General features: G+C 43.3%; 1 protein-coding gene and 1 long non-coding RNA gene across 4 annotated transcripts in view; one reads left to right on the plus strand and one right to left on the minus strand.

Annotated features, from left to right (window-relative positions):
- The window catches only part of DLC1 (DLC1 Rho GTPase activating protein), a 338,602-nt gene that overhangs the window by 145,429 nt on the left and 165,929 nt on the right, over positions 1-27,244 (minus strand). Inside the window, exon 1 of one of the 3 annotated variants that reach the window (XM_028526376.2) lies at positions 12,574-13,036. The exons of the other annotated variants lie outside the window; for them this stretch is intronic. Within the exon in view, the coding sequence (XP_028382177.1) occupies positions 12,574-12,712 (139 nt within the window). The 5' untranslated portion in view covers positions 12,713-13,036. Of the gene's footprint in view, positions 1-12,573; positions 13,037-27,244 lie in introns of those variants that run through there. 3 annotated transcript variants of the gene reach the window in all.
- On the plus strand, positions 4,591-25,418 carry LOC118497445. The gene is made up of 3 exons (XR_004899972.1): positions 4,591-4,892; positions 11,359-11,369; positions 25,408-25,418. It is a non-coding gene; the product is annotated as an uncharacterized LOC118497445 (long non-coding RNA).

Below are 27,244 nucleotides of genomic sequence, written 5' to 3' on the forward strand. Positions count from 1 at the left end.
GTTCAGTGCTGCAGGACTCTATGCTTTTGGGTTATGGTTCTTAAAAAAGCTCCCTTATCGTCCTAATATAGTGTCCCCGAGAATGAGAAAATCAACCTGTGAGAAATAAAACTTGAGGCCTGATTGTACCTATTCTCACCCTGCTGTGGGTTTGCCCCGCCTCCTCCCTTCCTCGCCCCGTGGTTTGTCATCTCACTTGTCCATCCGGGAGCCGCACATGAGTCAACAAGTGCGTGCTAATTTCATTTGGCTGCAATTCACTAAATGAAATTCTAGCTTCTTGTAATAGTACAAGGGGAAGAAGTGACAAGTTCAAACTTGTTTTCGCCAGTGAAAAATTAGAGTCCGAAGACGGTCTTATCAGAGCTGAAAAACAGTACGTTTGATGACATCCTTTCAACCTGAGGGCTCCATTTTGAAAAGTTTTATTTTAAATGTAGCATATTCTAAAGGTAGATTAGCAATGTTCTTACTCATCTAGTTTAGCTCTTTTTTTTTTTTTTTTTGCCAGATGTTTGTGTTGGTGAGAAACCAATAACACTGTCTAGACCTCTAGGATGCAGTAATCAAGCATGAGTGGAAAACATTCAGAGGTCACACATCATTCTGGACCTACAACATCCTGCTATTCAAAACCAGGTTAGAGATGATGGATCACGATAAACTGAACCCCGCTGAACAGCTGAGTCAGGATTTGAGAGTTGTCTGCAAAAAGCTGAATATGTCACAAAAAACCCTACACGATAAAACAAAGTCTAGACATCACTAAATGTGCTGTACCCCCACCTCTGCCGCAAGTTGTCAACACCAGATGCTGCATTGTGACTCTGGCATCAGCATCCTGTCAATCAGGAATCCTCCGTCTTTTATGAAGCGAGGGCCCTTGCTTTCTGAGGTGTGGGGGTGTATCTGTGAAATTGATACGTGTGTGCATGCTAATAAACCCCCTAAAGAGAAAGAGAAAGGAGAGAAAGAAAGCCACGTGTGGGTGGGGTCAGGATGTTCAGAGATCGCCAAACAACATTTCACCAAGCAATAATAATACACCTTGTTTTTTTGCTATGTCTTGGTGATTTTCACTGTGTAGAAGCCATTAATTTGTTTTTATTAAGAGCATTTCAGTTCTTCCATGAAATAATTTTGCTGATTGGAGGTTACTGCTATAGAGAATCAAAACTGACACCCCTCTGTCATGACCCTCAGGGTCAGTCTCTTGGCAAAGCATAGAAATGGACTTCTTCTCATGCGATGCTTCCTGGGCCACTCTTGGCCTTTATGGCACTTTCCATCCGGAATGCCTTTGGGTTACAGTGAATGCAGGGTGTAGCTCAATGACTGCCTCAAAAAGCACAGACCTTACAACTACCCTGGGCATGCTGAGGTAAAATCACAGTGGGGTACTGGATGTTTTCATTTTTATTCAGCAGAGGGAGTCTAGTTGCTAGCGTGAGGACTTCTTCTAATGGTGAGGAATGTCCAATAACTTACCTGGCTGCACATATCAACGTTACTGTGAACAAACTGTTCTCTAAAATAGTACCGATATTTAACTGTTCACACCCCCCCACCACGACTGTCACATTCTCATAGTGGCACAGAGGCTCTTTGCGATGACTCAGATGTTTTCATTTCCATGATCAATAGTGGGAAAGGGATAATCGCAAATTTAAAAGTTAGCTGTGTCAAGGACATTCCCACTTACAAATAAGGTTTGTTAGTGGACAAATGAGCGCAACTCTGACAAAGTACAGAGAAAATAGTGATGATGAAATAGTGTGGATATCCTTTTGTTACAATGCACTTGGACCAGAGGTAAATTCATGCTGCGGAGAGGAGAGACAGCGGGGAGAGAGAGAAGGAGGGAGGGGCAAATATTGATTGGCTCATGAAGTACCTAATAGTACCTGTCAGTCATGGCTTAAAGTCTTATTTTCTGTCGGTTACTTTTTTTCTTCCAAATGGACTCTAGACTACTGAAGTCCAGAGAGAGTTTTAAATTTATCTCTGTGTCTTTTCTATCACCTAGCATCATGTCTTTAATATAGTCAGTGCACAATCAATACTAGGAGATTTATATTTATTAAAAGATTATGTCCATCTAGTATCAAAACACTCTTTGTTACTTTTTGCTTCAGTGGATGCTTTGTCTGCCTTCTTGACTGTACAGTGTGAGCAAGGTCCTAGACTTTCTCTGTTTTAAGTCCCTTATTTGAAGATCAAGTGTTCAACCTCAAAAGCTTTCTCGCTGTCTTTCAGCCTTCAGCCTGTCTACATGGTAACAAGAAGTCAAAATTAAGCCCTGGCTGGCGTAGCTCAGTGGATTGAGTGCGGGCTGCGAACCAAAGTGTCACAGGTTCGATTCCCAGTCAGGGTACATGCCTGGGTTGCAGGCCATGACCTCCAGCAACCACACATTGATCTTTCTCTCTCTCTCTATCTCCCTCCCTGCCCTCTTTAAAAATAAATGAATGAAATCTTTTAAAAAAGTCAAAGCTAACTAGATACATGACCATATTGTGAACATTCAAAATATGTTTTGGGATTTCTGGTCAAGATAGAGGCGTAGGTATACCTGGCTTGCCTCCTCTCACAACCACAGCAAAAATTACAGCTAAAATGCAAAACAACTATCACCCAGAATCATCAGAAAATCAAACTGAATGGAAGTCCTATAACCAAGGCATTCAAGAAGTCTCATTCATCCAGAGGGGTAGGGGGTCAGAGACACAGAGACATGGAGATGAAGGGGGTGGTCCCGTGCTTACATGTGGTGGACTAAAAACCTGGAGGGATACCTCAGGAGTGAGGGATTCTCAGCCCCACACCAGACCACCCAGCCTGGGGTCCAGTGCCACGAAGATGAGTCCTGGTAACTTCTGTGTGTAAAAACTAGCGGGGTTTCAGATGGAGGAAGAACCTGCAGGATTCTCAGGCATCTCCTCTTAAAGGGCCTGAAACAGACTTGGAACTCACACAAACTCACTCCCTCTGGGCTGAGCACCAGGGCAGCAGCTGGAAGGGCAGCTGTGGCACACGGGGAGAAACTGAAGTGTCTGGCATTAGGGTGAGTGTTGGGGGACAGCTTCCCCCTGGACAAGACCCCAGAGGCCAGGCAGTGGCCATAGTCCCTTTTCTGAGCCCTCCCCCGCAGAGAGCCACAGAGCAGAGACACCATATCAGAGACTCCATCAACCTGGCTCACACAGGCTACCCCACCCTGGTGATTACCTAAGCCTCTGCCCCATCCAACTTACATGTGTGCTTTTCTACAGCAGGCCTTGCTACTAAGACAGGGAGTCAAAGCAGCTCTTCCTAATACAAAGAAACAAACACAGGGAGGCTGCCAAAATGAGGAGACAAAGAAATGTTCCCCAAATGAAAGAACAGAATAAAACTTCAGAAAAAGAACTAAACAAAATGGAGACAAGCAATCTATCAGATACAGAGTTCAAGGTACAGGTTTTTAGGATGCTCAAGGAACTCCTTGGATATTTCAACAGCATAAAAAGGACCCAGGCAGAAATGAAAGTTACACTAAATGAAATGAAGAAAAATGTACAGGGAATCAGCAGTGGATGAAACCGAGAATCAAATAAATGATTTGGAACATACGGAAGAAAAAAAAAACTGACTTCCAGTTTGGTTCCATAAAAAAAATTCTGTGGAAATAAAACAGATTTATTTGTTAAGTTTATTTCAGTTCAATAGCTCATGTATGTTGAAGTCTGAGGACAGTCTTATCAATCAACTGAGATAAAGTACAACTTCCGCTTTTAGTTCCTCCTGATTTTTGAATCAGTCAAGTGCGCCTTATTTTGGACAGTGACATATTTTAGACCTTCACACACTTCACCTGAAAAAAGGTCAGCGTTTCATCTTTCAGAGGGGATTAGAGCTGTGACTTCATGGCCCTTGGGAAGTGACAGGTATCTGTCCCAGGAAGAGAAAGGCAGCTCCTTAGGGAGGATGCACAGATTTGCCTGACCTTTCTATGCAGGGAGGACCTCCCTCGGTCTCAGAGGCACTCTGACACGCGGAGCTCTATGCTCACAGGTTACGCTGCTCGGGATGGGAGCTGGCCTACTGGGACCTGCGCAGCAGTCTGAACTGGTGTTTCTCAACCTTTATACTCACGTCCCCTCCCTCCCACCTGCCTGTGCTTCCATTCTCTCTCCAGCATTCTGTAAGGTGCACTTTTACTATGAAGACAATCTACTGATGGAACATATTTTAAAAGCTACATCTGCTCTTTCTGACATTACCGCTTGTTGGTGTGTCTTCCCCCATCCCCCTGAGGATTACAGGTTTAAAGGACAAATCAGTGATGAGTTTCACATACGCCTTCATGTCCGGGAGACACCGTGTCGTATCTTCCTTAATGAAACAGCGTTTACTTTACCTATGCTGGCCCCCTCTTGAGTTTAAAGGTGGAATTTAGGTGTCATATTTATGGCCGGTGGGCAAGAAACGTGTCTGTTGTGTCTGCCATTCAGGGCCTAGCACCGTGCTTTGCATACAAGACGTCCTCCATACGTATCTGTGAGATCAGCCGACGGTGCATACAAGACGTCCTCCATATGCATCTGTGAGATCAGCCGACGGTGAGCGACAGATGTGGATGTGTCTGAGTTTTGTCCACGGACGCTCACCTAGCAGATTTTCAAGGCGTTTGTTACCAGGAAAGTCCCTCCCTTAAAGAGGCATAGCAATAGCAGGACATGCCTCTGAAGATTATTTTGATGATTAAATGGGAAATGCCTTTGGAGCTCTCAGCATAGGTTCTGGCAATTGGTAGGCGCTCGAGTGACAACATAATTATCGTTATCATATTATTTGTCATAAAGACTACGTCTGAATGACAGCAGCCACCTACTGCTAGGTGCCAGATCCAGGTAGGTGCCAGTAGGTGCCACTTACTGCTAGGTGCCATATTATCAACATTTTTTAAGTGTACATGACGTGCCTGGTCTTTGGCTGAGCCTGAGAAGACCCGCGGTAGCACTACGGTCACGTATTTGATTATTGGGGCAGAGATAACTTTGTTCTTTGGTTAACATTCGTTAAGTCTTTACCAATAGTTCCCAGCAAATGCTTCAAAATATCAGCGCTGACTCACAAACTACGGGGGAAGCGCATCAAAGGGTCCGTGCATGCTCATCAGCGCACACACTTGGACCACGCCGGCACGTGCCCCCCAGCGGGTACAGCCTTGCCCTTCAGGAATCACAGATGATAGGAGACATACAGATGGCCAACAGGTACGTGAAAGGATGCTCACCGTCACTAATTTCCAAGGAAACGTAAATCAAAACCACAATCAGGTATCACCTCACATCTGTCAGAGCAGGGGTGTCAAACTCATTTTCACTGGGGGCCCCACCAGCCTTGTGGTTGCCTTCAAAGGGCCGCATGGAATTACAACTAAGGAGTAGTTACATTTGTACAGTCCTAAAATTATTTCGGCCCTTTGAAGGCAACCACGAGGCTGATGGGGCCCCCGGTAAAAATCAGTTTGACACCCCTGGTGTCAGAGTGGCTATTATAAAGAAGACAGCAATAACAAGTGTTGGTGAGGAGATGAAGAAAAGGGAACCCGTGTGCACTGTTGGTGGGAATGCAGACTGGTGCAGCCACTATGGAAAAGAGTACAGCAGTTCCTCAGAAAATTAGCACTGGAACTACCAGATGATCCAGCAATTCCACTTCTGGGCATTTATTAAAAAAATAAAATAAAGGCACAGATTCAAAAGATATGTGCACCCCTGTGTTCACTGCAGCATCATTTAAAATGGCCAATATATGGAAACAACCTAAATGTCCCTGGACAGGGGAATAGCTAGAGAAAAGGTGGCAGATACATACAATGGAATATTATTCAGCCATAAATAAAGAATGAAATTGTTTCATTTGAGGAAACATGGGTGGACCCTGATGCCATTACGCTAAGTGACGTAAGTCAGACAGAGAAAGACAAGTGTCATATGATCTCCCTCACAGGTGGACTCTAAAAAACAAAGCAGAGCCAAACAGGACCCGGCTCACAGATACGGAGAACAGATTGGTGGTGGGGGCAGGGGCCAAGGGGCGGGGGGAAGGGAGCTACACACTCCCAGTTATAAAGTGAAAAGGGATGGGGATGTAATGTGCAGCCTGGTGACTGTGGCTGATAATCCTGTGTCACGTGTTTGAAAGTTGCTAAAACAGTAAATCTTAAAAGTTCTCATTACAAGGAAAATAATTTTGTAACGAACGTGTGGTGGCAGACGTTAACTACATTTATTGTGGCGATCATTTTGCAATATATACAGATACCAAATCATTATGTTGAATACTTGAAACTAATATAATGTTGTATGTCAATTACACCTCAGTGAAGAAAAAAAGAATGACAAATGATTATTAAAAGGAGCTAGAATGGGGAATTGGAAAACACAGACAAAGACAAGGTTAACTCGCATCTATGCCTTAATAATTCCTCTGGAATAGAGAACTTCCAGGAATGTTCTTTTAAATCCAGCTTTGGCTTCAGATCCTTTAGCAGACTTGTGACTAATTAACATACCCGTCTTACCACACCTATGACTTTGGACACATCTCATTATTTGTGTATAATAACCTTTGGCATAATATGCAGACAGCTTGTACAGAATGCTTCACATGAAGAAAGTGATACAAGTCTCGCTCCAGGAGAGCCGTGAAAAATATCCCTTTCAAGCGCAACCTTGACATTTAACATACTTTTTCCCATACCAGAGCCGGGCCACGTGCTTGCCACCCCAGCTCGCTGCTGCTGCTGCTGCTGCTGCTGCTGCTGCTCTTTCCCATGTTTGGCTCCATCTACACAGCAATTTTCAAAGCAGGTTCCAACTCGCTTGGGAAGACTTTCAGATGGTGTAGATCTGGCCCGACAAACCCATACGCCGGGACTGACTCCTTCATGGATGTGCCGAACCCGTCGTTCTCAGGTCTCTTCGCTTCGGAGCTCAAGGTCTGCATGAACGTCCCCTCCACGAGAGCCGTCTTCTCTTTTCTCCAGATGTGCAGGAATAAATTCCGTGTACCATTAACATTTTAACCTTTCTTTCCTACATTTTGGACTGGTTGAACTAGTTTTGCCAAAAAAAACTCCAAATGATAGTAGTGTCGTGCTAAGAAGTTGAAGCTTCCAGCGGAGCTGAGCAGGAGGGACAGGGAAGGGAGGGTATAAAATCCAAACTGGTGACATGCTTGTTATATGCCACGGGCTCTCCTATACACTCTGCACGGTTGCTCATTCAGTCCTGAGAACAACCCTGTGACTGAGTACTATTATCATCCTCTTTATATGGGCGAGGAATAGACGGACTTGTCCAGAGTTACCAGTGCAGGAGCCAGGACTCAAACCCGGGCTTCTGACATCACAGCCAGCGTTCTTAGCCACTGTTTTCTCTCCTCCAAGTCGGCCTCGACATCCACATGCCCCTCTTTTATTGGAAATAGTGGCATCCAATTTAACAGATACATGCTCATGTCTACCACCCCCAGGTATGTGTGTCTCATGAAGCGTCATTAGCGGCTGTCTCTCAGACCTTTTAAAAGGGTGCAGAGAGTTGCACATGTCTAGGGAAGCCTTTGTTTACTGGAGGAGCCTGCATATTTTCAGGCATGCATCACCCTTGATTAAAAAGCATTACATATGCCCTTACTTGCTTTGCCCTGTGAACCAACGAGCAGAAAACAGTTCACAGGAGTCAGTGTTTGTGGTTGCCTGCCGTGGGCCGTGGGCCAGAATTCCTGATGCCCCACGGAGCCGAGAGCCAATGCACCATAGCACACGTCAAGTTTTCCTCTCGCTAGTGAACTGGAGACGCGGTCAGCTGAAACGTAAATGTCTGTTTCCCAAAAGACAGAAGACGCTGAACAAAATATCCCAGGGGGATCCTACCTGATGCAGAGACTTGAAGAACTTGTAGGTCTATTGATTCTCGTCTGGATTGAGATTCGTCCAAATTTTTCCACCTTCTTTGCAGGCAACTCAGTTTTTCTCCCTTGTCTTAAAAGTTTAGCTACAGAAGTCGTCCCACATGTCTTATAACAAGCTGGGATGTTTAGGTTTTTCCCTTATGCATCATGTTTCCTTACTTGAAAGAACAGCTTGAAGAGTTTTTTTTAAATCAGTGTGTTTTATACTATATAAGTTGTCCTCACCTTATTAGATATTAAATAAAGACTAATATTTATATTCCTTTTTTAGTTTATTTATTCATTGCACGTTCCAAATTGATGGCAGCCACGGGACATGTGTAGTCTGGGCTTTGCCTTACTTTCAGTCTCTGTCTCTTTCTCGTCTGGATTTTAGTTTCTTTTATTTTTCCTTGGAGGCAGTGTTGTTGGTGCATCGGCCCAAAGGCATCGGTGGAGCTTGGTCAAATATACATCAAAAATTCCAGCCATCTCACGTATGACAGCCCAGTATCTCAGTCTCTGAGATGTTTGGTTACAAGTATTTGGAAGTCACAGGAAGTATTAAGCAGGGATTCTTCATCTAGGGTCTCTGGATAGAATTCAGGGTGTGCATGAATTTGGATGAGGAAAACTTTCATTTCTCATTTCACTAAATTTTAACTGAAACCACATTTCTCCCAATGATGAAGGTGGACAAGCTGCTCCCCCTCCCCCCACACCATGGTATTAGCTGTCCCTGGGACTCTGTTACCCAGACGAGCCAGACTTTTCCGTTCATTGGAAGTTGTTGCAGAAATCACAGAATGTTTCTTACACACATCCCTGCTGCACAGTCATGGTCGTTATCAAACCTGCCCCGATCACAGGTGCTCCTGGGACATCGCTGGCCCCAGTCTGCCACCCAACCATAGAGCTGAAGGTTTGCAGGTTGGCGACCTAGGTGCGGATGCTGGTCCTCAGTACTCCCCATCTGCATTGGTTGGTGACAAGAAGTGAGCCAAAGACTAATGTACAGCTCAGCGCTCTTCCCCTAGCTAAGGAGCAGCAATCTGCACGCTGGGATCTTTATAAAATACTTAATTTATATTAACTTCCTCACATTTCAAACAGTGGTCTATTAGATAGTTCCCTCATGTTATATTACGAAATTACAGCTTGTGTTTTGAACACCTTGATAACTATTTTCATTATTATAGGTTTCCTCTATAATTTTTGTGTATTTTATTTATACATTAAAAATATTATTCTGAGCAATGACCCACTGGCTCCACCAGAATGCAAAAGAGATCAATTAACACAGAAAAGGCTAAGAACCCCTCCATGACCCTATAGGAAAGGCTGAAGGGGCAAGAGGTTTTCAGGAATGCATGCACCGTGATGCCAAGATGTCCTTGTACTCAAGGGGAGGCGGCAGCAGTTGACGGGTGGGGAGGACACAGAGGAAGTGTAAGACAGAGAAGGGCTGTCGACCCCATCTGTCACCCACCGTTAACTTCAGAGTTCCAATCCCCTGAGAACTCAACTCCGCTCTTAGGAAAGGAGGCCGCGTCCCTGTGGGGTTGGCACCAACAGTTGCAGAGAGAGCAGGAGCGAGGGAGCCCCTGCGGGTTGTGTCGCTGGGCGGAGAGAGACAACTGCCCTGCACATAAAGGTGCGTGCAATTAAAAGTCTGTTCTGTCACTCCTACAACCCGAAGGCCTTGTTCTAGCAGCACTGCTGTGTTTTGTTTATGTAAGGCTGTGGGTCCCTAAACGTAACAGACAAAATTCCTATTTTTTAATGTAAGGGAGTTCAAGGTAAGGAGAGATAAAGGGTGGTTTTTGTACATGACATCACTTGAGGCAACACTAGGAACTCTTAAGTTTTGTAGAATGTGTGTGTGTGTGCATGTGTGCATGAGTGAGAGACAGAGAGAGAGAGAGAGAGAGAGAGAGAGAGAGAGAGAGAGGCTGAGATTGACTACAGAGAAAATATCCTAACAGGGAAAGTTAAAACTGTCTCCGGGCCAAGCACTTTGGTCAGATTAAATCTGTGGACGAAACTGAAAAAAGCACACACACACTTACATAAAATACACAGCCACAGACGACAGGGTGATGGGGGGTAAGGGTAGGTGGAGGTGGGCAAAGGGGGGAATGGGGACGGAAAGAAGCTTTGCTGGGGGTGACAGGCACACGATGCAGTGAGTAGATGATGCTTGATTGAGTTGCACACGTCAAACCTGTATGGCTTTGTGAACCAATGTCACCCCAATAAATTCAATAAAAATAATTTTAAAAAGAAGCCAAAATCTTAGATTAATGTTTGGGGAACTAGATAAAAGACATAATTCATTAAGGTAATGATCATCATAGAAATAATGTGTTTGGTATTATTTACAGAAATATTTTCCTGTCCAGGCTGCAGAACACTTTGTAACTTTCACCGGATTAATTTCAAAACAAAAAGTGAAGCGGGAGGTTTGGACTTTCTCTTGCCCTCCACGCTGCGAAGTAGTTTGATATATAATAGTGATTGCACCTGGTGTTTAGAGAAGTGACTTTCTGTGGATAATTGACAGCTATTATTTAGCCTTTGGTCAGTAGGAGGGTTGGGTGCAGGGGAGAAGTGTGAGGGAAAGGGCAGAAATAGGTGCTCTTGAGGCCTGGATGTGAACCACATCGGTCCCCATTTGACAAGCACTGACTGTGCTATGAGTCACGTGCCAAGCCCAGGGGAGGATGCAAAAAGGGTCTGAGTCCTCAGGAATCCAAGTCAGTGGCAGCCAAAGCCCTTTGTTGGCCGGTACAGGACCTGGATTCTCTACTGTGGGAAGTACCTGAGAGGTCATACTCATCTTAGAAAAACTGGGCAATATAAAGAATTTCTTCCTTCAGTGAACCTGGAGCAGCAAAAATCCTATTTGCTATTAGAGCTGTGGAAATGTGTGATTTTTCTTCACATATAAAGTGTTTTTAATTTGATGCTGTATTTTGACTCCATATAGACCGTAAGTATATAACAAAGGATAAGACAGAGATGGCAACTTGCCAGGGGTCATATCCTGATTCTAAGAAGTCAACAGCTGTCAAAGGCTCTTCATTTATGAAAATATATGGGGAAATCTGGGACGCAGGAATGTTTGGGTTAGTCTTACTTTTAAAATAAAACGCCATACCACATTAAGATATTTTTGTGTTATTTTTACAAGACACTATGTGTGGAATCTTTCCAGTTGTGACAATGAATTTGTCAAAAAAGACAACAATAAAGCAATCACCTTATATTTTTAAAGGTCAAACAATTATAGTTGTGGACTTTATACTCCCAAATCTTATTTCTTAAACTTCCTCTAGCCAATTACAAACTGTTAGCCGTAGATAACACACCTTAAAATGGCCCACTTTATTGGCAAGTTGGATTGCTTTAAGGTAGCACATTTTACTGTAAAGTCCTCCTAAAATGGTTAAATTGAGAATATTTTGCTCTATTCCCCCTACCTATGGCAAAACAACATTACTTCCTATAGTGTCTCCCAGTCCTGGGCAATATTGTTTAGTTGAACCAAAAGACTTTCATGAGCTTTCGGGAAAATTTACAGCCTAAGTACAGGCTTCTCCATAATCTGCTTCATAATCACAAACCTTAAGTTTCCCCTTTCCAAGTTGTGTCAGGACAATGGTGTGAAAGTCAAACGACCTTTTATCAAGAACACACGGCACGGAACTCCGGATTGACACTTGAAGGCCACTTCCAATATTTTTAACAATGCAGAGCTTCAGTATATGGAAAACAACTGGATTAACCAAGAGGGGTAGGAAAACAAAATCTTTGACCCATCCATGCACACGACACCGGCACACAGACTTAGAATGCAAACGAGAAAGAGCCGTTCAACACTACTGGGAGACCTTTCTGGGAGTTGGAGTTTCTGTTTGTTTGCCTGAGATGCTATGCAGCATCCAGTTATGAAAATTCCTAACACCAGAACCAGGCAGAAGTTCCTGTTTCCTCAGTGAACCCCTTCAAACACAGTCTGCCATTTGGTTGCTGTCACATGAGCCCCAGAACGTTTGAACTGCACCACTGTGGTTATGTTTTATTATATTTCCAATGCCTGCCTCTAGCATACCTGACACCCTCTTGGAACTCAGCGCAGCTCCAGGCTGCCAGAGGAAATTCCAGCGCTCTGACTGGGCAGCGCAGATTACTCTGCCGACACAGCCCTTCCAGGCCCCTCTGCTGCACCCATGCCCGGCCACCTGGGACAGGCCACCTCCGCAGCTGGCCCTCCCTGGTCCCCAGAGTCCCGTGCTTCTGCTTCTGGCTGGTCATCACCACTGATTTCCTGATAGGCAAAACGACCTTGCTTTTGTTTTCAAGGTTAAAAAAAAACACAAACATCTCTCATAAAACCTTATCTAGAAATAATCAGACAGAGGCATCAGAGGGGGAGAAAAACGCAAATCAAAAGACACCAGAAGCCTTAAATAAATATCAGGGGAAGCGAGATTGAAATCAACGCCGTGACAGTGATGAACTTTACCCAGCTGACGAGATCATAAATTATTCAAGTTAATAACTGTGTCTGTGTATTTAATTGTTTTCCTTTTAATAGCTCCCATCCTCCCCTCCCCCTTCGCCCCTCACCTGCCAGCCTTCTGTCTCTGGTGTTTTTCCAAATAACGTCCAGGGCCCGGGCCGTGGAGTCTCGGATGTGGTCGCTAAAGGACCTCCGGAGAGGGGCTCGCTGGGGCCGCGCCATCACGTGGGCCTCAGGGTCCCCCATCCCCGCAGAGGACTTCAGTGCAGCCCCGGCGCCACCACCATTCTGCTCAGCTCCTCCTGCTACAGACGTCCTGCCACGGCTGCCGGCTGCGGCTCTGCCAGGCGGCGGGGCTGCGTGCGCGCCGGGCCGGGGGACACGGACGAGGACCGGCACGGGGACGGGGTCCGGGCCGAGCCGCCAGCGAGCCCTGCGCCGTCAAGAGCCCGGCATTGCGGCTCGCACTGCGGCCCGGAGTGCGCCGACTGCAGGCGGCCTCCTGGACAGCCGCCAAGCGCAAGCTTGCGCGCCTGCCACATCTGGAAAGGCTTACAAATGAGCCAACGACACACTCGCGCAGCTCTGGAGCTGCCTTCGTGGCTATCGAGATGATTCTAGCTTCCTGTGTAATCCAATCACTCGACCAGGTCCCTGCTTGGCTGTTCGTCTATTCAATAACATCTATAACATCTCTCCTTCCCTGGCAAAACACGTAACCTTGCGCTTTGAAGGAAAGGCAGGGTGGAAAGTAAAAAAGTGGTAGAGGCTGAGGAAGGGTGGCAGGTAGGGTGCCACCCTACTTTCAAGGTTAATTCTCATTCATGGTTAATTCTCATTCATGGTCGCATTTGATTACCTCATTTGTGTTTTGTTAACTCGTGGTTTTAGAGTAGGATGTTTAAGAGGCAGGGAGTTCAACCTTTCACTCGTGGGCGTGGGAATGAAGCTGTGTGGCGGCCATGAGCACCCTGCTGACCAGTCCGGAGTCTCTCTAGGAAATGGGTACCCGAGCTCGAAACGAACTACTAATCAGCTCCTCATATTTCCCCTCTGACTAGACTTCTACTCACGGTCAGTGGTTTAATCAAATAATTCTGGGTTTTGCCTCTAAATAAGGTTCAGATATCTCCCGGTTCTGTGAATCTTTCAGTTCCAAGTAAGCAGACGTCATCATTATAATTGCACATCAAAATTCTCCCCCAAACAATAAAAAAGTGCCAACACTGCGAAGTCAAAATATGAGCCAACTGCTTCTTTTGCAAGATATGTCGTTTCTAAAATGCCAAATAAATCTATTTCTCTGCCAATGAATTTGGCTGATTTTCTGCTTTTTAATGCATTTTTAACCTTTTTTTTTTTTTTGCTGTTCCTTAAATCCCATCTTGTAACTTTCAAGTTTTGGCATGAAATATCTAAGGACTGGTTCATAACCTTTATGAAATTAAATAATGCTGTAAAATCACTTGGTAAATTGCCAGATACCAAACACATTCTAATCATTATCACAATTATTTATACTCATACAAGTAGTTTCAACCCACAATGATCTCTGGAGTTTCCAAATTTCTATAGCATGCATCCTCTTTCCCATCAACTTTGACAACTTAATCATGCAAAGACTGATAATTAAAATAGTAAGAAGGTGCTCGCAAGTTACAAGTAATACTGGTACTACTGCTTGTTAGTAAACCATGAGTCCTAAATTGTATTGTTTCCAAATTGTTAAAGCTCAGGAGTAACCCTGAGACTGTGGTTCTTGGCAGACATCTACTCCTTTGCCGTACTGCTGGGCTGTGCGTAGATCAGTGGGCACTGAGCACCCACTGCTGGGTTATATAGACCTCGGTGCCTGTGACAGCCAATCCCCAGGGAAAATTTCCCATTAATAATCACCTAACACCACGTTCCATTTTAAATGGAATGTGCGTGTGTGTGTTTCCCCTGTAAAGAAATCTGAGTGCCTGGAAGCTGGTTGGCGCATTTTCTGGTCAGGCCGGACAGAACAGGTGGATGTGGACCCCCTTTTGCAGAAGAACAGCAGGAAGTACACACCATGCAAGTACTGAACCGCGCGCTGTGCCCTGCACGGGGACACGGAGGATAAAGAAGATAGCAACTCAGCCTTTGGACAGGAGAAACCACACTGACCACAAGTAATGTCAAAATAATGTAATAAGTTCCATGATCGAAGCATGTGCAAAGTGTTACTGGGCATACACAGGAGGGAAAAAACATAGCCTGGATTCCTAACTCTTCCCAGTCACTAACCTCACCTAAATGTCTAATCTAGTCCTGCGACAATATCATCCCCAGCAGAAATGTCAATAGCTGGCTGTGTGAGTCATGAATAATGACTGACTATAATGGCACAAAGCTTTGCTATACCTAAACATGAAAGGAAAGAGGAGAAAGAAAGGGAAAATAACATTTACTGAGTACCTACAACACACCACAAACTCTACTAGCACTGTTTATAGACCTGTACATAGGGGTAAACCAGTATAGGTGCTATAGCTCCTCTTCAGGGATTAGGAAACTGAAGCTTAGGGAGAAGAAACTTGAGAAAGGTCACATGGTAAATGGCAGATCCAGGATTCACAACCAGAGCTGTCTGCATCTTGAGCTCATTAAGTCTTCAATGTCTTTGGGCATAAATTAATGATATTGATGAAAATGACTCACTATTAGTGTAATCTAGGCTCAGTTCATACTAAGCTATGGGCCCAAACTCCTTAATCTTAGTCAAATAAAATCATCCATTGGGCCCATGATGTGGAAGAAGCCTGGGTCTCAGATGGGTTTGGGGGCGGTCCCAGCTATGGAATTCAAAGGGCAATGAGCCAAGAGAACCAAGGTGTAGGCAACATATATTTTAATGACAGGCACCAAGGTTTGGTCTCCAAAGCGTTCCAAAATGACCCTCCTTCTTTTCCAGGACAATACTTATTATTCTTTGTAACTCATTTCAGCAGGTATTGGAAAAATCTACTTATTTTAAAACAGGTTTCACTGGTAGGTTGATCCATAGACCTAGTGTATCTAACAGGTTTTATGTTTTTTTTTAAAGGAAATGTACCAACATAAATGTAATGTTTATTGGCAGACTATTGGGGAGAGGAGGAGCACAGCTAAATATTATTCAGCAGAAAGAGCTTTAATTGATGATTTTAGCAGAGTCCGACACAGGGCTAGCAACTTGGCCTTAATTTTTGAAAACTCGTTAAGTCCAAATTTCATTGCAAGGGTATTTCAGCTCATTATGGATGAATTTCAGCCACATATCATGGGGATGGTATAAAAAACACTTTAATACATAGTCGATTTTAAATGATTCTTTTTTTTGCTTGCTTTCTGTATTTATTGGCCATTAGAAATATTCCACACAGAAAAATTGCTCTGTCGAATCCACTGTTTATAGAATAAATTCTCAAGTTGTATTTCTGCAACTTTTAAATAAGCCAAGTCTTTTGAAACTGTGAGAGGTGAGGGCAGTCTGTGATAATTAGTGTTGTCTCAACTTGGCAGATGGGGAAAGGGGGAATATGAGAAGTTTGCTGGTTTCTCTCAAGATCCCACTGGGAATTATAAGACAAAATGAGAATAGCCACATAATGCTTTGACAGCTTCTCACTTCCTTATTTTTGATGATAAAGAGCTCGTTTTAGCCATTGGTGGGGCTGCTCTCTGACCTGGGAGAGCTTTGCAAACTCTCCCAGATCCCTGGAGAGCAGAGATTCTTGAATAGTCAGCTAGAGATTCTGGCTCCAGTATGTCCCTAATATTTTCCGTCTAAGAAAAATACTTGGCAGTGCATTTTAAATTTTATCTAGTTTTGTCTAAGTTATAAATTTTGTCTCCTTACTGCAAACAAAAATGTTAATGCCATAGTGTTTCGAGGTCCCATTTGCTTGGATCTAGTGTTAGGGACACCTCACTGTCCATGTCTGTGTAGCATAAGAGTGGTCTTAGGGCCACTCCACTTGCTGATGCACTCATTTAAGCCTTCTTTAGAGCAATTAGGACTACCCAAACGGCTGAGAGTTTCTATCAAAATAATGGGAACAATGATGGGAAATGGAGAGTTTATTGAGTCACTGCCATGCTTGGATCTGGGTCTTTAGCACGGAAAGGAAATTATTTAGATCCTATTTGGCTGAGCCCTATGAGCAATCCGGCCCTGCATTAGCACATCACGCTTAGTGAATGGCAGTGCCTACACCGGCATAACACGTCTGCGTAAGGGGTGGTAAGGCCACAAGAACAGAGTTCTCCAGTGTGCGGGTATCCAGAAGCCCGTGACAAAGAGAACTCACAGTATGAAGCCTCTGCAACTCTGAGGAATGTGTATTTTCCGGGTGCTCCCATAAATAACCCCTAGCCTGTAGGGTGTGTGTTGCAGATGACTATTTTGATTTTGAAATATTTACTTAATATGACCATCTTTAGCACACTGTCCTAATACAAGTAGAAATTTTACTTCTTTATCTGTTTCTACATCTGGAACCCTAAGTATTCCATTGAATTTGGTCGAGAATCTCCTTTATGATAAACTCTGTTAAATGTTCTTAACCAGGGGGCTTAGGTGAAGGTTGTCAATACTGTTTGTTAGATATCTATGGATGCCTGATGGACCAATAAGCCACAATTGTGATTTTCTTTAAATCTTTCATCTGTGGCCTGGGAGCCAGATGAGATTTCCCTTAGAAGGCAAAATGAAATCCTTAGAATCTATGTCTATATCCATGCATATAGTTCTTTAAATATTTACATTTTTGACCCTGGCTGGTGTGGCTCTGTACATTGAGCACTGGCCTGCAAACCAAAGGGTCACAGGTTTGATTCCCAGTCGGGGCACATGCCTGGGTTGAGGGCTGATATTTCTCCCCCTCTCTTTCTCCTTCTTTTCCACTCTCTCTAAAAATAAATAAAATATTAAAAAAATACGTATGTTCTTGTCTAATGTACAAAGCCCACAAGTATAATAATCTATGGATATGTTATAGATAATGATAACTGTATATGTTGGGGTTTGACACTCAGGAAGTTTTACTGACAGGGGTTAGTCATGAAAGAAGTTCAGACTTTCTCTGCAACTACTGGTATGTACCGAAACCACACTGTCTTTCAGAACAAGGTAGATGCAGAGCAGTACCGTCGAATGAATGTGTGCTGGGAGGCTGTGCAAGAGCATAAGAAATAAATATTAGGAAGAAGAGAAGGAAGGACTTCCTTTGCTTCCTGACTGATGTAACAGTACCTTATTTCCTTTTTCACGGCTGAATCTCATTACTCTCTCTGCTTCCTGAAACAACATTCTGCACTGAGGCTGAGAAAAGACACCTGTGAGAAAGCCAACTGCTGCAGGCTGACTGTTTGCGTTCCTCCCAAATTTGTCTGTTGAAACCGAATCCCCAGTGTGATGGTATTAGAAGGCAGGGCCTTTGGGAGGTAGTTAGGGCCTGGGGGTGGAGCTCTCACAAATGGGATTAGTCCCCTTATAAAGGAGACCCCAGAGAGCTAATTGGCCCTGTCTGCCAAGTTTGGACACAGGAAGAAGATGGCCCTGTCTGTACCAGGAGGGGGCTTCACGAGACACCGAATCTGCTGCCAGTGCCTTGACCTTGGGTTTCCTAGTCTCCAGAATGTGAGGAATACATTTCTGTTGTTTGTAAGCCACCCAGTTTACGGCACTCCGCTGTAGCAGCTTGCTAAAGAGGGAACGGACTGGATTGATGCTGACTCAGCTCCAGAGAGGCAGATGGGTGTGATGACCAAAAGCAATTATGGATAATGGTTGAGTGGTGAGACTGAAGCGTATACAGTCAAGGGTAGTTTAAAAGTCAGGCCAAATGGGAACCCAACTATTTTTCTGTGTTAATATAACCTATTGATTACACCCTTTCTACCATATTTTAATACATATCATATGGTAATCAAAAGATTACCAGTATCAATAGGCTCACACATTTTTGTAAAAAGCTATTTTACATGTTAACTCAGCTTTTGTCCATGAAGGGATCTTCCTGATACACACACACACATAACAAGGTATTATGGGAATTGCCCAATAGGTAATGCAGAACTGTGATCTCTGAAACCAAGGTAAATATAAATCGTTCTGCTCTGGGGTAGTTTCTGGGCTGCAGAGCAGAGAGAGGAAAGCCAAACACAACCTGGCAGTCTTGAGGAGACAGAGCAGAGCTGATGGAGACTAAGGCAGCTAGAATTTGCAGGTTAGGTGCCAAGGAAGAGGGAGCAGTCCGGAGAGTGAGCTCTGAGGATCTGCTAAGGGGTCTCCCAAGCTTTTGACTGATGTGTTATATACGTACTTATCAGTCAAAATATTTACATACTTACTATCTGCACAGGTGTGAGAAGCAAGTCCCTCAAGCCGGGGAAAGAAGTTTGGAGGTCAGCAGGCAGACTGCTCCTGGAGCTCCCACAGGGCTGGGGCTAGTTCCTGCTCCCTCCAGCCAGCGTGAAGAGCCTCATGCAATGCGGGGCATGGGGCGGGACCCCCAGAGGAGCCACGCCTCAGTAGTGGGTCTAAATTTATCCCAGAATAATGACTACTCTGGACCTTCCAGCAGAAGGAAGAAAACAATCAAGAGCAGAAATCATGAAACTGGTTATATGCACAGGTCAATAAAATTGATTAATCTCTAGTCAGATTAAGTAGAAATAAAAACTGAGTTTAGCATGGTTACAGGTTTCAAGGTCAACATACAAAAGTCAATTGTATTTATATATACTGCCATGAATAATTAATCATTAGAATAAGGAAGTACCAGTTACAACATAATTAAAACTATGAAATACTTAGCGCTAACAATATGTGTACAAAACTTGTACATTGAACGCCATAAAACATTGCCAGGGGAAGTTAAGATCCTAAGTAGACAGGTATACCTGCTTATGCAACTATAGACTCCGTGTTGTCAGGATGTCAGTTCTTTCCATACTAATCTGTAGAGTTGACATGCAACCAGATGAAATTCAAGTAGGCCTTTTTTTTTTTAAACTGACAAGTTGATTTAAAAATTTGTATGGAAATACAAAGGATCTAAATTAACCAGAAAGACTTTGAAAAAGAAAAGCAATGTCTCAGGATTTACACTCCCTGATTTCAAGACACACGCACAGTGATCAAGACGGAAAGTACTGCCTGACGGCTAGACGCACAGACCAACGGACAGAGGGAAGACTCCAGAAACAGGTCCACAGTACCCGCTCAAGCTGATTTTTGATAAAGTTGCCAAAGTAAGTCAATTGGTAGGATGATCTTTTTCAACAAATGATGCCAGATAACCATGTAGAAAAAAATGAAACTTAGCCCTTACCCTATACCTTACACACACACATTAACCATTCAATTGAAAAAAGATAAATGGAGTCTATGAGTAAACATATCACAGAAAACATGGAAGCGATAAAATCCATAAATAGAGCTCAGGGTTCAAATATGGATATTACTGAAAATCCTCTGAGACAAGCAAATCATCAGAAGTCTGAATCTTTGAAACTCAGATGTATGCCCTGGCTGGCGTAGCTCAGTGGATTGAGCACAGGCTGCGAACCCAAGTGTTGCCGGTTCGATTCCCGGTCAGGGCATGTGCCTGGGTTGCAGGCCATGACCCCCAGCAATAGCACATTGATGTTTCTCTCTGTCTCTCTCTTTCTCCCTCCCTTCCCTCTGTAAAAATAAATAAATAAAATCTTAAAAAAGAAAGGAAATCAGATGTGTGTCTTCACAGAGAAGGGGCAGGAAACTGCTGCTTAGAGAATGACCGCTGGTTTAGAGTACGTACGTATGGAAATGACGGGCTCAGTGCTGTGTTGTTGCAACAGATTATATGAGAGAAGTTTATTAGCGGGCACTTCAGATGTTATCAATAATAAAATATATTTGAATGGTATCATGAAAAATCCATTCTATGTAGAATAATGAATAATATCAATTCATGTCATATTATTAGTATTGACATGTTATTAACCAAAACAATAAAAACAGCTTAACTCAGTAGTGATAGGTTATTATTAGATTGCATCAATATATTATGATGTACTATATGGGAAGACATATTATTTGTCTTCAGGGCACCTAATGGGGCCTTTAAAATGCTTATTTAAGCAAATAGTCATTTTTCTAACATTAGCAGCAAAAGAACACACAGTTTTCCCAGCCTCTTCCCGATAAAAAGTAAGCCAAAAATCTCTTTTCAAATATCTTAAACAAGCCAAAAACCCCACTTACTCTTCTGACTAGCATATGAAAAGATAAAGAAAGATAAGTCAGGAGGAGAAAGTTAAAAACAAAAGCCTTGACAAAAAATAAATTGTGGGAGATGCAACACCACCATTTGTTTGCATAAATTAAACTTACGCGGGGGGGGGGGGGGGGGGGGGGGGCAGTGACAGCCTGCAAACTCCCCCCAAGGGGGGGCATCTGTCGGGCGGGTCGAGCGCACACCTGCCCGAGGCAAGAAAGCTGACGGGGGAAGGACAGTGAAGATTTTTAGCAAGTGCTTCTTTGGGACAAATTCCATTTTATAAAAATGTGGGAACACCCTCATTAATAGATTTAAGAAACACGGCAGGGGCCAAAGAACGCTGGAGTTCAAGCTGCTTCCCTAACCTTGAATTGGAGACTTCAGAGTTCTTTTTCTTTTTTTAATATATTTTATTGATTATGCTATAGCAGTTGCCTCATTTTTCTCTGCCCTTTATTCCCCTCCATCCTGCACCCCTCCCCACCAGCATGCCCTCCCCTTAGTTCATGTCCATGGGTTGTACATGCAAGTTCTTTGGCTTCTCCATTCTCTATACTGTTCTTAACCTCCCCCTGTCTATTTTGTACCTACCAATTATGCTTATTCCCTCTACCTTTCCCCTCATTCACCTCCTCCCTCTCCCCACTGATAACCCTCCATGTGATCTCCATTTCTGTGATTCTGTCCCTGTTCTAGCTGTTTGCTTAGTTAGTTTTTCTTTTTTTTTTTAGGTTCAGTTGTTGATAGTTGTGAGTTTATTGTCATTTTACTGTTCATATTTTTGATCTTCTTTTTCTTAGATAAGTCCCTTTAACATTTCCTATAATAAGGACTTGGTGATGATGAACTCCTCTAACTTGACCTTATCTGGGAAGCACTTTATCTGCCCTTCCATTCTAAATGATAGCTTTGCTGGATAGAGCAGTCTTGGATGTAGGTCCTTGCCTTTCATGACTTGGAATATTTCTTTCCAGCCCCTTCTTGCCTGCAAGGTTTCTTTGAGAAATCAGCTGACAGACTTGGGAGTTCTGACTGTAGTGTCCCCTCGCGTCGTTACTCAGCTTGAGTTCCTTGGTCTCTGAGACAGTTCAACCGGTGGCCAATGGCTGGCCGGGATCTAGTTGGACGGTCATAGCTGAACACAGAAATAAAGAGGAAGCACTGAGAATATTCTTAGAATATGTGGTTTGATGGAGTAATTGTACGTCTGTTGAATTTAATGATGAAACACTTTGGCTTCCATTTTACCATGTTTGTGTTGCTCCCCTGCCCACCTTTATTTTTCCAGTACTCTGTTTTCATAATATTTTAAAATGATGTGTCCAGATTGAAAATCGGACACCATGAACAGTTTAGGGAACCCCGCTGTAAGTAGGGGTGTGAACTACCCAGAGAGGAGGATTGCTCTAGTATTTCAGTGACTGGTACTTTCGTTTCCTTGTGCTTAAACTGAGAAAAAGGTAAACTTCTGTTTTGTGAAGTTTTTAGTCAACCCCTGAATTAAATAATTGTTAGTATTTGCATATTTCTTGCTATTTTTTAGTTGTGTGGTAAATCACAATAGTATTGTTAATATCTCTTGTTAGAAATTGAAAAAAAACCCTTTAAATAAAGCGGGACTATTTTTGTCTCTGAGGTCGCATGTGCAGTGAGTGGTTCGCACCCCACACGAGACTTCAGATCATCGATGACACAAGAACATTGAAAACTGCAACATTAGAAACAAACAAACAAAAGGATGGCTGGTTGCAGGAAATAGAACTGGAAATTTGGTCATAATCATGAAATGTTCATTCTAAGGTAAACGTTCTTATGTAGCTGATGTTCAGAAATAGCATTTCTTAGGAGAATGATTTGTGCTAAATTCAAGTTAGAAAATTAGAAATGTTTATAAGCAGTGATTATCTTTAGTTCTCTAAATTCCTGTTCTCTCTTCTCGGTCTTCATGGTGTCACTTGTTATTTATTTTTATGGCCAGTGGTTGAATTATAATAAAGGAGAACTTGGGTTTTAAAAGTGCCTCACCAAAAATAACAGCATATGAAAATGTTTTGATTTCTTCCTAACTTTGTCACTAAATCTCCTATGAGTACACATATTAAAAATCGTTTATCAGTAGTGATGATAGTTATCTAATGGGTTTCTGGTATTGTAGTGCGTGTTTAAATTATAAACCTGTTTCTGTCTCTGTTTCAATGACTACTAAATAAAAAGTTAAAGCCAAAGATGTCTAGATTTTTGCAGCTGGGGTAATAACCACTGATTAACTTAATAAGATACTATTACTAGTAGAAATTGTAATCCCTCTCCAAGGCCGGGAACGTTCCCATTTTCCCACTCCTCTCTCCTTGCAAACACAAACTCTGTGCTCCAGCTGGCCATGCTGCACCATTACATCACCGGGCCTCGTGCGTTCCCAGTGTCCAAGCTTTGCCGACATCGTTTTGTTGCCTGGAAATATCTCAGATCTTCCTTCCCAGAGTTTCAAGGCCTTCATCCCCCCCAGATCCTCACTATACCACTCAGCTCACATGACCTCGCTCAGCTAAACGTCTAGAGTCTCCTGTATCCTTACCACGTGGCTCAGACCACGTTTCTTGCTCAGCAGGCTGGAAGCACTCTCAAGGTCTAGAACAAGGGAATCCTGAGACAACTACACAGGGAGGCAGAAAAGGGAGCGCGCATAGTAACATCACTTGTTCCAAGGTCCTTTCCCCTTTCTCACTGACCCCTAACTTGCCAGTGGAGGAAAGAGGAAGGTTAAAGAAGAGAATTGGATGGGCTGACATGTGGCTGGACTTAGATGAACTTGGCGGACGGATACTATATTCCACCGAGGGAGAGCTAAAGATTGTGGCCTCACTGAAGAATCATTAACATTTATGTCTGTTTGCAGCAATGTATGGCAGCAATTTTTCACTGTCACTTGGGCTCTTTTTAGAACTACAGAATTGCAAGTTAAACTAAAAATGCCTTTTCCCTAAGGCATTCCATTCTGCTGCCATCCATCTGTCCAAAGTCACCCCGGACAGTGGCTGACTCTGGTTTCCCAAACACCCCCGTCTCACCGAGATCGGGATTCCTGTTACGGGGGTGGCTGAGAATACTGGATGGGCTATTCCAGCATGAAGTTTACCCCTGGGATATGAGGACAGGAGGTGTAGAGAAATTCATATATCAAACAAGAACCTGGTTCAAACAAACATCTTCTTATTGAAAGTGAGTGGTGGGATGTTCAAGTTCTCATTGTCTGGCCTCCACTCTTTTTCTCGCCCTGTCACGTCTACACATGAAATTACTTTTGCTGCTTTAAAATGTTGTTTTTTAGTTGATTGGATAATGATTGGGTTGGCTAATGACAAATACGTGAAACTATTAAAATTATTGTGTTTACCTAAGGTATTTTAAAAACATAATTCCGTGGATTTGCTCAGCTGTTTATATTTCATTGTTTATATCACTTGTGTACACACTTAGAGAGATACAAGTAGAGCTAGAGAATCCCCAAAACACTGTGAAGCCTTCCCTTGCTCTTCTTCCTTGTAACAACAAAGCAAAACCCCCAAACCCCTCAGGGTTAAAAAACCTCACTAAAGAAAACAAAAGGGAGGTAGGCTGAAGTCATGGGAAATGGTAGGGAGAGAGCAAGCAAGAGGCTGGAAACCTACCACAGATGGAGCGAAGGTTTTCCAGATGTGGGATTCTTTCTACGCATCACTGCTGTTAACTTGGCTCACTCGGGTTCTACCAGGAAAAAACAAAACGCAACTATGGTTTCCTCCCAACTTCTATCTGTAATCTAGCCGAACGCCCTTTGCTGAAATGTTATATTTTGTTTCCTTTAGGAAAACGTCTTGATAACCGTAGTCCGCAGTTGCTTTTTAAAGGCTGGCTTACATTCCAGATGGGAGTGCCTTCGGAACGCCTGAAGGTGTTTGCATGTGTGCCGGAGTGTCTCCGTTCGGAAAGACATTTCTCATGTGTGTTTGTCACGGTCCCCATGTCCATGTCACAGAAAGGCCAGGGTGCCCCCTGCACATGAGGAGGACAGGGTCACTGCTCGGTGTGTGTTCTGGAGTCGGGGACCACCTGGGAGAGGGCTCCTGAGTAGCTGCAGGATAATGAGTCCCATCTCGGAGCTGGGTCACATGTTAGAGCTACATGACTTGTTTTTTAACGTCCCCCAAATTTGGTGCTCAAAAATATTAAAAAGTAACGAGTGGTTTCATGATATAATAAATAATCCAGTTTCCTGCTATATCAAAGTTCTAAAATACCAAAAGCTTGCGTTCCCCTTTGGCTCACCTGGCCGATCTGTGCTTTTCATGGATGAAACCTACTATCTTTATCGCTGCAGCTGGAACGCAGCCAGTGGGGATCTTAGAGGAAAAACATCATGAAAATGGCCCCATGTTTATACTTGTGATTTTTTAAAAATCAAAACATACTAAGTCATAGAATACAAGCAAGTCTAGTAGAATTCTAATTTTTTTTTCTCTTAAAGATAGTTTATTTAAACAAATGCATCTAGTGTCTCACCCCTGCCTGTTTATATTCTCCCCATTTGGTTTTCCAGTGACAACTATTATTTGATATCTCACTAATTGTATTTGGTGGAACGAGTAGAATGACAGGTTCAGGATGAATTTCAGTGATTTTAAAGAGGAGACAATTTATTTGGTCAAGGGGAAAAGAAAACCCATGAATCTCATAAACACGAGAGATGACGGCACGCCTGTGGAGAGTGTGGCTGAGAGTGGTGGGCGTGTGCTCTGTGGGCTGCGGGGTAATCAGGGAATAGCAATACAGCTCTGTAGCCTAACAAGTCAGTGTAACCGTGACAAACCATCATGTCATTGAATATTCACTATGTATTTAGTTCTTGCTAGGTCTTATGGAGTAGAACAAATTAAACAGGAAATCAAGGTAGGTCCTGTTTCATCACTGAGGTTGCTTATGCTAAGTTTGGGGGACCGGACAGAAACCCAGAATGGTTGAAGACATCAAGTGAAATTAAATAATCAACTATTGCTGATTCTAATTGTATATTAAATAGGCATTTGGAGAAGTATGCCCAGTCATCGGAGTGCAAGGAGCTCATTCATATTAGGACCTACAAAAAGCCCGAGGCGTGAGGATACAGAGGTGTTCTACACGTGCGGGAGGGAGGCCTCCTGGGAGCTGGGGCTGACACCTAGGCAGTCACCTGGGATGGGAGCACACACTTCCTCCACCTCCCTCTCCCGTCTGCATCGTCTCTAATGCCTCTGTCTTGGCCCGACTGCTCCATTGTCCTGCTGCTTTTTGCAGAATGGTTTCTACTATTCCTTCACCTCAGTCTATGGGAACTTCCAGTTGATGTACCTGCTGCAGTTTGAACTGAGTCTTCCTTGCTCATAATTTAGGAGAGAGAGGGGGGGGGGGGGGGGGGCGCGAGGGGCCTGGTCACTGATCAGCCAATGTATTCTTTAGCCTTCAGTCAAGTCAGTGCAACTGGCTCTGGCCATCTGTTAGGATAAGGGGTCACAAAGCACATGGGCTGCTCCTTTCAGGGAAGAAGATGTGATGAGCAATGAAACCTGTCTGATTTAAAGGGGAAGTAGAGCAATTTCAGCAGGCTTTGTGCAAAAAGCGACACTCAAGTGAATCCTTGAAGAAAGAATGTGATTTGGAGAAAAAAAAATAACAGAAGAATATTTTGGGGAGAGTAAACTTCAGGAACAAAGGCATAACAATAGAAATATATAGACCAGGGGTGTCAAGTTCATTTTCACTGGGGGCCACATCAGCCTTGCAGTTGCCTTCAAAGGGCTGAATGTAATTTTAGGACTGTATAAACATAACCACTCCTTAACTAGGGATAGGGAGCTCAGCCCTGACGCCGGCTAGAAACAAGGTGCTGGGCCAGGTAAAACAGGTGGAGGGCTGGATTCGGGCCGTGGGCCTTGTGTTTGCCACCTATAATATAGATATATAAATTATATGAATCATTACTGTTTTGTATATATTTTAATGTTTTTCTTGTATTTCCCATTGCCATTTAGCCCCCTTATACCCCCCTCACCCCTGGCTCCCCATCATCATCACTCTATTGTCTGTGCCCATGTATAGTTTTATATTTTTGATCATATTTTTACTAGGACACTTAGAGGTGGGAGAAATGGTGGTGTTAGGCATGAAGAGGTAGAAGCAGCATCAGTTTTGGAGCAAGAGAGATTCATTTTCTGAGTAGCTTAGTGAGGATTAAAGATAATGTAGAGGAAGCATCTGGCTCTCTTCTCAGTAGGTACACAGCAAAGGATAGCTGCCGATAATGTATTTGGCAGTAGTATTTTTCCTTTGGAAGCTTGAAGAAACTCCAAAGGAGAGAAGTGAAGTAGTCAAAATCAATGGCTAAAGAAGAAAAGATAAAGGTTCATTGTAATATCTGTGATGATTGATGTTTTTAAAAAGTTTTTACATTAAAAGCATATGAAATAAGTTCCCTTAATTGTGGTGTTTCCAT

Source organism: Phyllostomus discolor, chromosome 11, assembly GCF_004126475.2.
Source record: "Phyllostomus discolor isolate MPI-MPIP mPhyDis1 chromosome 11, mPhyDis1.pri.v3, whole genome shotgun sequence".
Lineage (NCBI taxonomy): Eukaryota > Metazoa > Chordata > Mammalia > Chiroptera > Phyllostomidae > Phyllostomus > Phyllostomus discolor.